General features: G+C 42.6%; 1 protein-coding gene across 15 annotated transcripts in view; it reads left to right on the top strand.

Moving 5' to 3' along the window:
• The window catches only part of LOC129835255 (adhesion G protein-coupled receptor L3-like), a 165,338-nt gene extending 158,322 nt beyond the window's left edge, over window positions 1-7,016 (top strand). For 6 of the 15 annotated variants that reach the window (XM_055900801.1, XM_055900803.1, XM_055900797.1 and 3 more), the window contains one exon: window positions 4,250-7,016. In XM_055900801.1, coding sequence (XP_055756776.1) covers window positions 4,250-5,259 — 1,010 coding nt within the window. In that variant the 3' untranslated portion in view covers window positions 5,260-7,016. Of the gene's footprint in view, window positions 1-748; window positions 878-2,431; window positions 2,484-4,249 lie in introns of all 15 variants that reach the window. The other 9 variants (XM_055900792.1, XM_055900791.1, XM_055900795.1 and 6 more) reach the window with 5 other exon arrangements.
• Window positions 7,017-13,428: the final 6,412 nt, after the last annotated feature.

Raw genomic sequence — 13,428 nt, forward strand, 5'->3', positions numbered from 1 at the left:
GGAATTGTCTATGGGAAAGATGAATGCCAAGAAGTGAAGGCAATATTTTACTGGACAAATTGCATGGGAAATGTCGATCATTTACACAACGTAATACAGTAACCCGGAAATGTTACCTGCCAAAAGCTTTCATAACATCCTTCTTCAATTCAAATGGAGTTAACATGTTCTATACTGTAGAGTGGTAATTTGACCATGTTATGTTCAGGTATGTTATTGAAGTGTTATGTCTTCGTTTTGTGTATGTCTATGCTTCAAACAATGTCTATGTATGTACTGTTGCACACTGTCAGCTAGCATCTGTACCTTGTACATGGGGTGGAATTGGGAGGGGGGGTAAAACAACATTCAGCTCAAAAGCATTTGTAAAATGAGATGGTCAATTTGGGACCCCCCCCCTACAATTCTACCTCTTGAATGTGAGCACACCAATTCTAACAATGCTAAATGGACGTTTATCCCATTGAATAAGCAGAGTCCTCATTGACCCACCTCACTGCTGCCGTCGTGATAAACCATGATCATGTCTGTTTCAAGCTTTGCTACGTCTGTAGCCCAACTGTTTAACAACTCGCCCTTAATGATCGTGTGAATGTGTACTGCTGTCATTGCCTCGGCTGCGTCTGCCTGACTGATACATATGTTCTCTCTCTCTCCCTCTACTTCCCTCTCTCTCTCCCTCTACTTCCCTCTCTCCCTCCCTCTACTTCCCTCTCTATCTCCCTCTGTCTCTGTCTGGCTGCTCCAGGGGCAATGGCTAACCATCTTATAACTAACGCACTCCTCCGTCCCCATGGCACTAACAATCCCTATAACACATTGCTCGGGGAATCGGCCGTCTATAACAACCCGTCAGTGGGCATGTACAACATGCAAGGTGTGCCAGCCTTCTTTTCATTCCTTCATGAATGTCGCTGGAACGTCGCTAGACATGACTTTTTTTGCTACAAAAATCTGCGTTTGTCCCCAAAAGACCTGCTGGAGGCTTTTGGCTGGAGGGGGTATATGGTGGCTTCCCATTGGGGCATGCCATTCCGTCACTAATTATTTTGTCACACTCCAAACTCATTCATGTGCCTCACTTGCCTGGCATGCATAATGCGGTGTGGTGAAACGGTGCAACAAACCAAAACTATTGGGAAAGGGACGTCAGCACGCCAATTGGGGGCTGAAAACACCACCAGTCGTTTGATGTTTTGCTGCACTGTTGTCCATGAAGCTTGCTGTGGTTGTCCATGAAGCTTGCTGTGGTTGTCCATGAAGCTTGCTGTGTGCACTGCAACTTCAAAATGTTGCTGGTAGATTGTTGAATGAACATCCTTGCTGTTAGTGCTCCCAATCAATGATTCTAATATTTTTTTTAAACACAGAAGGTGAGCTACTAATGAAGTAGCATAAACACAACTTTTCTACCTCCGGGCTCCTTTCCAATAAGACAACATGATGTTGGCAATTTTTATGACACTAAATGTAAGCCGCCTGAACCTTCCTAATTATGTAAAGGGCCAGTATCGCATTGGTACTTATGAACCTCAAAATCTGTAAAGCAGTATGTTTGCCCAACCAGCAAAAAACAACATCAATGCACTACAATACTGCAGTTTTGCAGTTCATTAAAAATAATGCACAAAACGAGAGATTTTTCTACCAAAGCTGTCCAATATATTAAAAGTACATGTCAGGCAAATTTTGTCTGAAAATGTGATATATATATATAACAGTCATATCAATACTGCTGAAATGGCTGTTATCGTCTTTCAAGACTTAACTGTCAAATAGGAGTTTTATGGAGTAACACCAGCAGAGCCAATTACTGTATCAATGATGAACCCGTCCAAATAGTACTATCATGACTTTGGCATGTCAGTAGGATATAACTGTTCAAATATCGCTGATTATAGTAGAATTGCTCAAATGTTACCACAGGAAATGCATGTAGGTTGCTATAGGTGCAATTTTAACGTGAGCTGCAAAGTTAAAGGGGAAGTGTAGGACTTTACAACGTGTTGTCAGGTGATTGCTCACCCGGAAAGTAGTCTATGGGCCAGGAGAAACTGAAATCCATGGTTTGGTTTTCTATAAACAGCCACTTCAAATGTTAGCTAACTTTAGCCACCGCTTACCAAAAATCTATGGGAGTGATAGGGGCATGTGCACAAGTGTTTGTTGGCAATGGAGATTACTAGCATGTAATGTAATGTAATAACAATATTAATAGTGTACATCATATATGTAAACTCATCTTCCCCCCTTGAATATACTCTGGTTATAGTTTCTAAGAAAGTGTTATCAAATACGCATGGTGACATCACACACGGGAGGTCATTTCTGGACGCATCATCAAGCCTGTGTGAACGTCTCTTCTACCTGTTACTGTTATGCTTACTTGTGTTTTTTCTTTGTCTTCCCTTTTCCTCATGCTGTCAATAAGACCCCTACAGAGAGACAAGTATGGGAGTCAAACTAAACATTGCTTACCAAATGTAATTGACCTTAGCTTTACTTTCTTTTCACTCTATGCTGACAAAGGGGAATGAGAAAACAGTCATCTTATTTGAAAGTAGAAATGAACTATTCAAAATGTCAGACGCTCCTCTGAAATAATCAACCACTTCTGGAGAATGTCCATCAAATATATTCACAAAGGAGATGCCTTGAAAGAACTTGATGTCTTCTGCAAATCGATCAGCCCCAAGGAGCATCCATTTGATATAATAAGATCCAGAGGAGGCTGGTGGGAGGTATAGGAGGACAGGCTCATTGTGATGGCTGGAATGGAATTAATGGAAAAGAGTCAAATGTGGTTTCCATATGTCTGATGTTTTTAATACCGTTCCATTTATTCCAGTCATTACAATGAGCCTTTCCTCCTATACCTCCCACCAGCCTTTTCTGATAAGATATTATCATCCTGTATAGCTGACATTGTAATCCATAATGTAAGATTAAATTGGCCAAAGTAGCCAGCATGCTCCTGGTCCTAAGAGATTGAATTAATCTCAGATGTTGGCCAGTCAAAATCCAATGCCTATCTTGGAACTTGGTCACCACCGTCATATGTTATGTATTTTACATTAATACAAGTTGAACTGCACTTTGCAGAAAACAAAGGTCAAACCTACATACAGTTTTTGCAACAACAAAAAAATGAGGTGGAAGGCTTAACTCTAGACGTTCCTCTTTCAAACACATTTTAAATTGTTTACATTTCCCAAATTTGCGTTGACGTATCCCTATAAGACACCATGGACATTTTGAATATAAAACATCCATACTTTCTCTGCATGAGGGAACAGAAAGTATTTTCCTAATGTATAACTGTAAAGTTGACCCCTTATCGCCATGTCCTCTATGGCCTATATTTATCATTGTGGAATCATTAAGTTTACCATTAACTTTCTTTCTACATTAGTCTATGGACAAATCCATTTAAAGATTACGCGTTCTTAAAGGTAGACTCAGCAGTATGACATCATCATGCTAACAGGAATAAAAAAACAACACAATTCAAATCTGCCGAGACTGCTACTTTTGGCTCTTCCCTATTTACCCCACCCCCAATCCCCATTGCCCACATTGCGGCAGATTTACATTTTGTTTTTGTTGATGGCTGTAGGCAGGAAATTGCCCCTGGTGTATGAATATGGCATATTGCTGAATGTACCTTTAAATCGGGGTTAATATGACTGGGGTCCAAATGTATAGACGGAGCTGTAGGTAGTGTATCTCACTCGTAATTTAAAAGGAAATGCATGGCTGTGGTTTGTTGTTGTTGAGTGTATGTGCCTAAAGCTTACATGTTGTCAATTGTCACACATGTAAATGTTCTCATGTTTGGACAAAGTTATTCCCAACTACATCACAACACAAGCCAAACAGAGAGGATCATGATAGAAATGTAGATTTCATTACAAGTACTTGAGTACTTGTGTGTCGCTTGAGTAAAGGTAAGTGTATCTAGTATTGACTGACTACGTTAAAGCATTTAGACAATCTTGCAGTTTGTAAACATACCATATGTACACAACACAAAAGTCAAGTGAAAGAGTGTTGACCTAAGCCTAGATATCGCAATCTGTGAGCCACCCTGAAGGTTGCCCCTCACATTAAAAGAAAGGAGATAGTTTTGGCGGGCCTAATGTGTGCATGACCACGTCCAAGCGGCTGACATTTAGCTGTTCTAATGAGCGACCGCTACTTCCGTCCCTCTCATATGAGCTTCTCTCCTCTTTTCCTCTTTGTTCCCCAGAGGGAATCCTGAACAATGCCCGGGATACAAGTGTCATGGATACTCTACCACTGAATGGTAACCACGGCAACAGCTACAGCATCGCCAGTGCCGAGTACATGAGCGACTGTGTCCAGATCATCGACCGGGGCTACAACCACAAGGAGACCACGCTGGAGAAGAAGATCCTGAAAGAGCTGACCTCCAATTACATCCCTTCCTACCTGAACAACCACGAGCAAAACCGCAACCTCATGAACAAGCTGGTGAACAACGTGAGCAACGGAGGCAAGGATGTTAGTCTGGGGGGTATGGGGATGGGTGTAGGGATGGGGGGGATGGGGATGAATGTGGCGCTGGGTTTGGATGATCAGTCTTCCTTCCCTCCGCACCTCCACGATGAGGGTCTGGGCCTGGAGTTGATTCGGGAGGAGTCCAACGCCCCTCTTCTGCCCCAGAGACCACCATTTCTGCCACCCGTGGACAACCTCCACCACAACCACCTCCACAACCAGGGCCTGCCGCATCAGCCTCCGCTCCCCCACCACCACCACCCAGCCTTCTCCTCGGCCACCACCACCTCGTCCTCGTCCCGCCGGCGGATCCCGCAGGAAAACAGTGAGAGCTTCTTCCCCCTGCTCACCAACGAGAACACCCAAGACGTGGAGCCCACTTCGCCCAGCTCCCACCCCCACCACCTACACCACCCCAGGGACTCCCTCTACACCAGCATGCCCGTGCTGGCAGGCCTACCGGATACCACAGCTAACGGCACCACCACTGCCCCCCTTGCTGATAAAGATGCAGGAGAGGGCCTACCGGCAGAGGGCAAGAGCCCAGAGACCAGCCAGGACGATGTCTACTACAAGAGCATGCCCAACCTGGGCTCACGTAACCACCTGCACCAGCTGCACTCCTACTACCAGCTGGGGAGGGGCAGCAGTGACGGGTTCATCGTGCCCCCCAACAAGGAGGATCTGCCCCCTGAAGAGGCCACCCAGGAGCCCTCGCACCTGGTCACCAGCCTATAGGCCTACAGACCCAACCCCCCTGACCCATTCGCCCCAATTCCTTATTGCTGTGGTTCCTGCTTTTTTCTGCCTCCCCTTTACCCTACGCGTTCCCCTGTTTTTTTTTTTGTTTTACTCCGTGTCCCGAATTTGAAAAGCGAAACTGATGCCTGTCTCAATACTGACAGCAAACAGAATATTGAAACTGTTATGTTTTGTGGATAATACGACTCGACTCGGTTAGATGTTGGAGAAATCTATTGATGTGCATTTCACTTTTTTTGCGAGATCCCGAACCTTGTATGGATTGATGTGTTTTCTCTCAGTGGGAGGGGAGATGAACACTCGGGACAGCTGGATCTCGGGCTCTGAAATGTATTTTGACAGTCCAAAGGAACTACAAACGGACCCAAAAAACGTTCTGCTACTAGTTGATGTGTAGAGTTAAAATCGGAACAAATCAAGAATAAGACTATTTTATTATACTTCTGTATCCATACTGGCTTTTTAAGGGGGGTTCTTCCTCTGGTGATTTTGCAGCACATTTTGTGCTGAAGTGTTCCTGCAAGTTCGACGAAACAGATTTTGAACAATGAAGGAATTTAAATCACGTGCTTAACAGCATATTTTTGGTTTTCTTGTTTTTTTCCTTTTGTCGTAACAATAATAACTGTTGAAGAAGATGGAGGAAAAAAACTAATAACAGAGAATTCTGAGGTATTTCTATGTAAATGTACAGATATTAGCATTGCACATAATAGTATAATTTTTGTTCCACCCAAACCTTTGTCTCTGTAAATGTAGTTGGTTCGGAGCATTTCCTTTCTGTTGTGCTGGTCTTGAGCATTATTTAGCCTTTTCATTTTTTCCAAGAAACAACAAACAAAGCAACAAAACTAAATAACACCAAAAAAAAATCACAAAACACTTATTAGCGTACATAGCGGTATAACCACCAATGTTTTCCAAACCATCTTTATTTTACAGTTTGATTATTTCTTCACTGTGTGGATAGAAAGAGAATTCTGGTTCACCCGCCGTAGAAGGGGACGAAATCACAAGTGTCAGAAAAGTTAGGCAAGAGTTGGCCTGCAGAGAGAAAGCTATTTTCTTTCCTCATCAGTTAAGAGACAGGTGCTTCTCAGAGAGAAAGCTATTTCTTTCCTCATCAGTTAAGAGACAGGTGCTTCTCAGAGAGAAAGCTATTTCTTTCCTCATCAGTTAAGAGACAGGTGCTTCTCAGAGAGAAAGCTATTTCTTTCCTCATCAGTTAAGAGACAGGTGTTTCTCAGAGAGAAAGCTATTTCTTTCCTCATCAGTTAAGAGACAGGTGCTTCTCAGAGAGAAAGCTATTTCTTTCCTCATCAGTTAAGAGACAGGTGCTTCTCAGAGAGAAAGCTATTTCTTTCCTCATCAGTTAAGAGACAGGTGTTTCTCAGAGAGAAAGCTATTTCTTTCCTCATCAGTTAAGAGACAGGTGCTCCTCAGAGAGAAAGAGAACAAATTGAATATCAATAAGTAACTAGGCACTACAAAACAGAACTTTGAGTGAAGAAAAACAACTGGAAATATATTTATTTGTTTGTTCAAATGACAAAATACAGTGATAAATGGAGGTAAAGAACTCAGCCGCACAGAGTAGTTTTTATTATGAGTATGATTATGGCTTTTAATTTATTCATTTTTGTATGGTTTTCCAAGTTGAATGACCTCATAACTAATATTTGTTGTAACAGTGAAACTTGTTTGCCAACAAATAAATTACTGATTAAGATTTACCACGTAGTTATCGCAAAGGTTTTGTGTTTTTTTGTGGGGTTTACATTGCTATTACTCCAAACGGCAAAGCAAGGCCTTCCTTGTAAAGATAGTGTTGTTTGAGCTCTGTTTCGAAAATATCTCAATAGATTCAGCTATTTCATGAACACAATAAATGACAATGTGTCACTGCTGGTATAATGTACTCTGTATATGTGGGATAACAACTGAGTGCACAAAAGAGTGAACGTCAATCAATTTACCCCACGAAGAACGATGGTAAGTAATCATTCACTTTCATATGAATTTTGGCCTGTATACAATGGATGGGTCTAACCCTGGGTGCTGATTGGTTACAATATTGACGTTGATTTTTACTTACAGATCTTTCATTACGGTGTTTTATCAGATTATTGACTTTTTCAACTGAGTGGGTATGGAGACTGCTGCAGTTAGTGGCCAGAGCATAGATTTCGGTCTTACCTTGTCCGTAGACGTCTTATACGGTAAGGAAACCAATATGTCAAAATGTGGGTGAATTGTCCTTTAAACGTTTAACATTTTCCAAGTGGTTCCACTGTTCCAATACTTTGTGGCAGGATCATGGTCAGCTATGTGATGTTGGTTGTTACCCAATATGACATGGCATGTGTCATTTCATGTTGTTCAACCGGTAGCTATGTCAAGATGCGTATCGTTGAAGTGCCATTTCATTGGACAATTATTGTTATGCCAGCGTTGTACTGAACATAAAATATTGTCTTTGTTGCATTTGACATATTTCAAACGATAGCATCAACATTTCCCCCAATCAAATGTACAGTTTCTGAAATTCAGCACCTCTCCTTAATGGCTTCGCATACAAAGCAGTAGGAAAATTAGAATGTCCGGCCTCCAATCCCATATTAATGTGGTCGCAGTTGTGATTGATGGCTGAGTCATAGTGGAAAAATTACAAGGAGATGTGAGGCTCGTCTAAAGGGTGGCCGGGCCCGATGCTTCCTTCCTCTCTCATGGATATGCATGAGGGTGGATCTCCTCTTGGTTCTCTTGCCGGTAGCAGTGAAGAGCTATGGCCCTCGACGCGTGTCAGTTTGACTGGCGTTTGCAAAGCGGGCGAGTTAATAAAATGTCCTGAAAAAGTTACTCTGGCCGCCTTCCTCTTTATTAATGAGTCATTACGCTAACTCCTAAGCGGCCCCGCGGGGCCTCGCCTCCGGCGTTTCTGTGTATATGCTGACTTGACACAAAACTGCCCCTTCAGGAGTAAACACATGTCTGGAATTGACACAACTACCCAACCGCTCTCTGTATGTGTGTGTGTGTGTGTGTGTGTGTGTGTATGGGTGTGTGTGTGCGCGTGTGTGTGTGCGCGTGTGCGTGCGCGCTACATGATAGTTTGCTCGTGTGAAGGATGGTTTCACTAACTTTTTTTGGCCAGCAGATCATTCGCTTGAAATGTGATAAAATGTCAAATTAGTCTTCATCTGTAGATTTGTGTTAGTTCTGTGAGGGGAAGGCTGTTATATATGTTTAGACTGTGGCATCTCAGTAAGGGCCTCATATGAAAAGGCAAAACAACTTCCCTTTTATCCATGGGCGTTGCTTCACGTATTATGCTGTTTTATGAACACAATAACTTTAATACATTATCCATCCATTTGTTTTGAATGGTTTCCACGGCTATAAACACCTGCGTACAGGTATTATGGTAGTAGGCTTAGGTCTAGACTGCAGGGTTGACAAACCAAACTGGAGTAGGTTTTCTCTTCAAGTCTTTACTAGTTGTAATTGATGTCGTGGGCCTAATGTGCTATGTATGGAACAGGTCACATGACGTTTGAAAGAAATAATCATCCATTGTCTTTTGTAGCACACACTGTACATGGAAACGTGTACAGATTCCCCTAACAATGATATATGCAAACAAATGTATACCAGGCATCCACCACCAAATGACATATTCAACTTAATTCTCATAAAAAGTCAATGAAATCTGAGGAAAAGGCAGTGCATCACAACTATCCTTTTGTATAAAAATGAAGCTTATTTTCCCCACATGGGTACACAGGGCATACATACACAATTATTCATTTCAACTTTCAAATCCCCCAAGAAAATCCTTTCTGACAACACATCCCCCAGTCATTCCGTGCAACCGGAGTTCTCCTTGGTTCTGACAGGGAAGGACATTGTCGATTCCCTCAGCCCTCCTTCCTCTTCACCACCTGTCCATGCCATCCATCCTGCCGGCCATGAGAAAATAAACTCTCAACTTTTAAATTAAGAACAAGAATTGAAATGTTCACAAAGCATTCTGGGACGAAATGAACATACAGTTGTGTGTTTTTTTCATCATTGCTTGGTCTGACAGCTCTGTCAGAAATTGAGACACATTCTTTAGGGAGTGGGACCCCTCTTTGTTATTGTGCATGCAGTTGCAATTTGTGGCTAGAAAGGAAGATGTCCTCTGTTGGTTTGAGAGAAAACATGTAGAAGTGCCTTCTACAGGCAGAGTATCACCATTTGGAACTTCATTGTATGTTTTTCAATATACCATTTGATCTTTCTGGTGGGTCTTCCCAATGGGGAAAAATGGTTGTTTTCACCTCATTTCAACAACAAAATTCAATGTGACATTGAGTCAACATTGAGTCAACGTGGACAACCGATTGGATTTGCAAAAAGTCATCAAAGTAAGGGCCTTTCCTCTTATTTTTAATACCTAACTTTTAACCGAAATCCATTGACATGGTGAATCTTTCTGTTGATTTCATGTTGAATTGACATTAGTTGAAAACTCAAACAAATGGAAGTCAAAACTAGATGTTTAAATGGTATCTGTGCCCAGTAGGTTGTTGTTAATATGGCTGTGAAGTTATTTATAGTAAATGATGAGAAACAGAATGTTTTGTATTGGAAAACCGCCTTGTGTGTGTGTGTTCAGGAACATTTGTATTGCATGTATGAATACCAGTGGAAGAGTAGGTCGAATAGGACCTCTATAAAATGGCTCATTTCATATCTGGCTCTCCTTGTAAAATCAATGGCTGAATGCCCCGCAGAATTCCAAATGAAAGGTGAATCAATGTCATCTCATGGCTTTGTGTACTGGGACGACCTGACAGTCCTTGCAAATAAAAGAAACTGCCTCCCTATCCTTTTCTGTTGAGATAACATTGATTTAAGATAGAGGGGATTGTGTCAATGTTTGCTACCCTGGGGTCCATTGTGTAAAAGGCCATGACCAAAGCTGTGGTTTATCGTGGAGAGCTTTCAAAAGTTGGGCATTTTGAGGAGTGCTGCTGACTGATTCATGTTCAAATCGTATTGGTCACATACACATGGTTAGCAGATCTTATTGCGAGTGTAGTGAAATGATTGTGCTTTTAGTTCCGACAGTGCAACAATGTCTAACATGTAATCTAACAATTCCACAACAACTACAACTACCTAATACTTGCTTCCGAGTGGCGCAGTGGTCTAAGACACTGCATCTCAGTACAATAGGTGTCACTGCAGTACCTGATTTGATTCCAGGCTGCATCACATCCGGCCGTGATTGGGAGTCCCATAGGGTGGCGCACAATTGGCCCGGCATCGTCCGGGGTTGGCCGGGGTAGGCCGTAAATAAGAATTAAATAAGAATTTGTTCTTAACTGACTTGACTAGTTAATAAATAATAAAAAAAATACACACAAATCTAAGTAAAGGAATGGAAGTGGCATTATTTAAGTGACTAGTCATCTATTTATTGAAGTGGCCAATGATTTCAAGTCTGTATGTAGGCAGCAGCCTCTCTGTGTTAGTGCTGGCTGTTTAACAGTCTGATGGCCTCGAGATAGAAGCTGTTTTTCAGTTTCTCGGTCCCAGCTTTGTTGTACATACTGCACCCAAGACCATTGTCTTTGGTGGTTGTTCTCCTTGATGATCTATTTGGCCTTCCTCTGACATCGGGTGCTGTAGGTGTCCTGGAGGACAGGTAGTTTGCACAACGCATCACCAGGGGCAGACTGCACCACCCTCTGGAGAGCCTTGCGGTTGTGGGCGGTGCAGTTGCCGTACCAGGCGGTGATGCAGCTCAACAGGATGCTCTCAATTGTGCATCTGTAAAAGTTTGTGAGGGTTTTAGGTGACAAGTCAAATTTCTTCAGCCTCCTGAGGTTGAAGATGCGCTGTTGTGCTTTCTTCACCACACTGTCTGTGTTGGTGGACCATTTCAGTTTATCTGTGATGTGTACACCGAGGAACTTAACTTTCCACCCTCACTGCTGTCCCGACGATGTGGATAGCGGGGTTCTCCCTATGCGGTTTCCTGAAGTCCACGATCATTTCCTTTGTCTTGTTGACGTTGAGTGAGAGGTTGTTTTCCTGACACCACACTCCGAGTGCCCTCACCTACTCCCTGTAGGCTGTCTCGTCGTTGTTGATAATCAAGCCTACTACTGTTGTGTCGTCAGCAAACTTGATGATTGAGTTAGAGGCGTGCATGGCCACGCAGTCATGGGTGAACAGGGAGAACAGGAGGGGGGCCGAGTGCGCACCCTTGTGGGGCCCCAGTGTTGAGGATCAGCGAAGTGGAGATATTGTTTCCTACCTTCACCACATGGGGGCGGCCCGTCAGGATGTCCTGGACCCAATTGCACAGGGCGGGGTTGAGACCCAGGGCCTCTAGCTTAATGATGAGCCTGGAGGGTACTATGGTGTTTAATGCTGAGCTATAGTCAATGAACAGCATTCTTACATAGGTATTCCTCTTGTACAGATGGGATAGGGTGGTGTGCAGTATTTTATGGCGATTGCATCGTCTGTTGACCTATTGAGGTGGTAAGCAAATTTATGTGGGTCTAGGGTGACAGGTAAGGTGAAGGTGATATGATTCTTGACTAGTCTCTCAAAGCACTTCATGATGACAGAAGTGAGTGCTATGGGGCGATAGTCATTTAGTTCAGTTACCTTTGTCTTCTTGGGTACAGGAACAATGGTGGCCATCTTGAAGCATGTGGGGACAGCAGACTGGGATAGGGATTGATTGAATATGTACGTAAGACAGCCAGCTGGTCTGCACATGCTCTGAGGACACGGCTAGGGATGACGTCTGGTCCGGCAGCCTTGAGAGGGTTAACATGATTAAATGTCTTACTCACATCGGCCACAGAGAAGGAGAGCACACAATCCTTGGTAGCAGGTCGCATCGGTGACACTGTGTTATCCTCAAAGTGGGAAAAGAAGGTGTTTAGTTTGTCTGGAAGCAAGACGTCGATGTCCGTGACGTGGCTGGTTTTCTTTTTGTAGTTTGTGATTGTCTGGAGACCCTGCCACATACGTCTTGTGTCTGAGCCATTAAATTGCTTCTCCACTTGTCTCTATACTGACATTTCGCTTGTTTGATTGCCTTTCGGAGGGAATAACTACACTGTATTTGGCCATAATCTCAGTCACCTTTCCATGTTTAAATGTGGTGGTTCACGCTTTCAGTTTGCGCGAATGACGCCATCTAGCCACGGTTTCTGGCTAGGGTAGGTTTTAGTAGTCACAGTGGGTAAAACATCTCCTATGCACTTCCTTATAAACTCAATCACCGAATTAGCGCAAACGTCAATATTATTCTCTGATGCTACCCGGAACATGTCCCAGTCCGCGTGATAAAAACAATCTTGAAGCGTGGATTGCGATTGGTCAGACCAGCGTTGAATAGTTCTTAACAAGGGTACATCCTGTTTGAGTTTCTTTGTTGGGGTCTCTATAAGCTTCAGTATGAGGTCCTAATTCTAGCATGAACGTGCATCCTTGTAGCTGTGTGGTATCATATATTCAAAATGTTTGCCTTTGGGTAAGTTGAGCCAATGGCCATGTGGTACTGTAAGTTGAGGCAATGGCAAATTTAAGGGTTTTCTTCCCTGGCGTAATGCAAGGAACTATCGCTGGGCTATAAGCTAACAACAGGGCCTGGACTATGTTAAAAGTGTTTTAAAAAGTACAAATTGTTTATTAGCTGTTAAGTCTGTGTTAAAACATGACAAAAGACAAAAAAGCTATTGTGTGTTGTAAATAAAGATAGACATGGTGTTAAAAAAGGAATGGTAATATGTGACCGACTGGCTCAAATCAATTATGTAGCAAAATTTGAAATTGTGTTTCTTTTCATTGGATAAAAGTAGAGACTCAGAGCTACAAAATGGTATATCATACACTGCATTTTTGAGGAACAATGGGAAATTGATTCTGATTGGAGTTGATAAATTTGTAACCTCACTTTTGAGAAAATGGCCTTTTGAATGTTTTGGTACCTAATGAAGAGCTCTTATTTGTCTGCACCCATTCAGCATCGTCCACACCCTCTTAAGCTTTACAATTGTATTCGTATTTACAGATGGCATAGATGTTTGTTCCAGAAGGCATTTTGATTTAAAAAAAGTTTACGTTCAAATG

Source organism: Salvelinus fontinalis, chromosome 36, assembly GCF_029448725.1.
Source record: "Salvelinus fontinalis isolate EN_2023a chromosome 36, ASM2944872v1, whole genome shotgun sequence".
Taxonomy (NCBI): Eukaryota; Metazoa; Chordata; class Actinopteri; order Salmoniformes; family Salmonidae; genus Salvelinus; species Salvelinus fontinalis.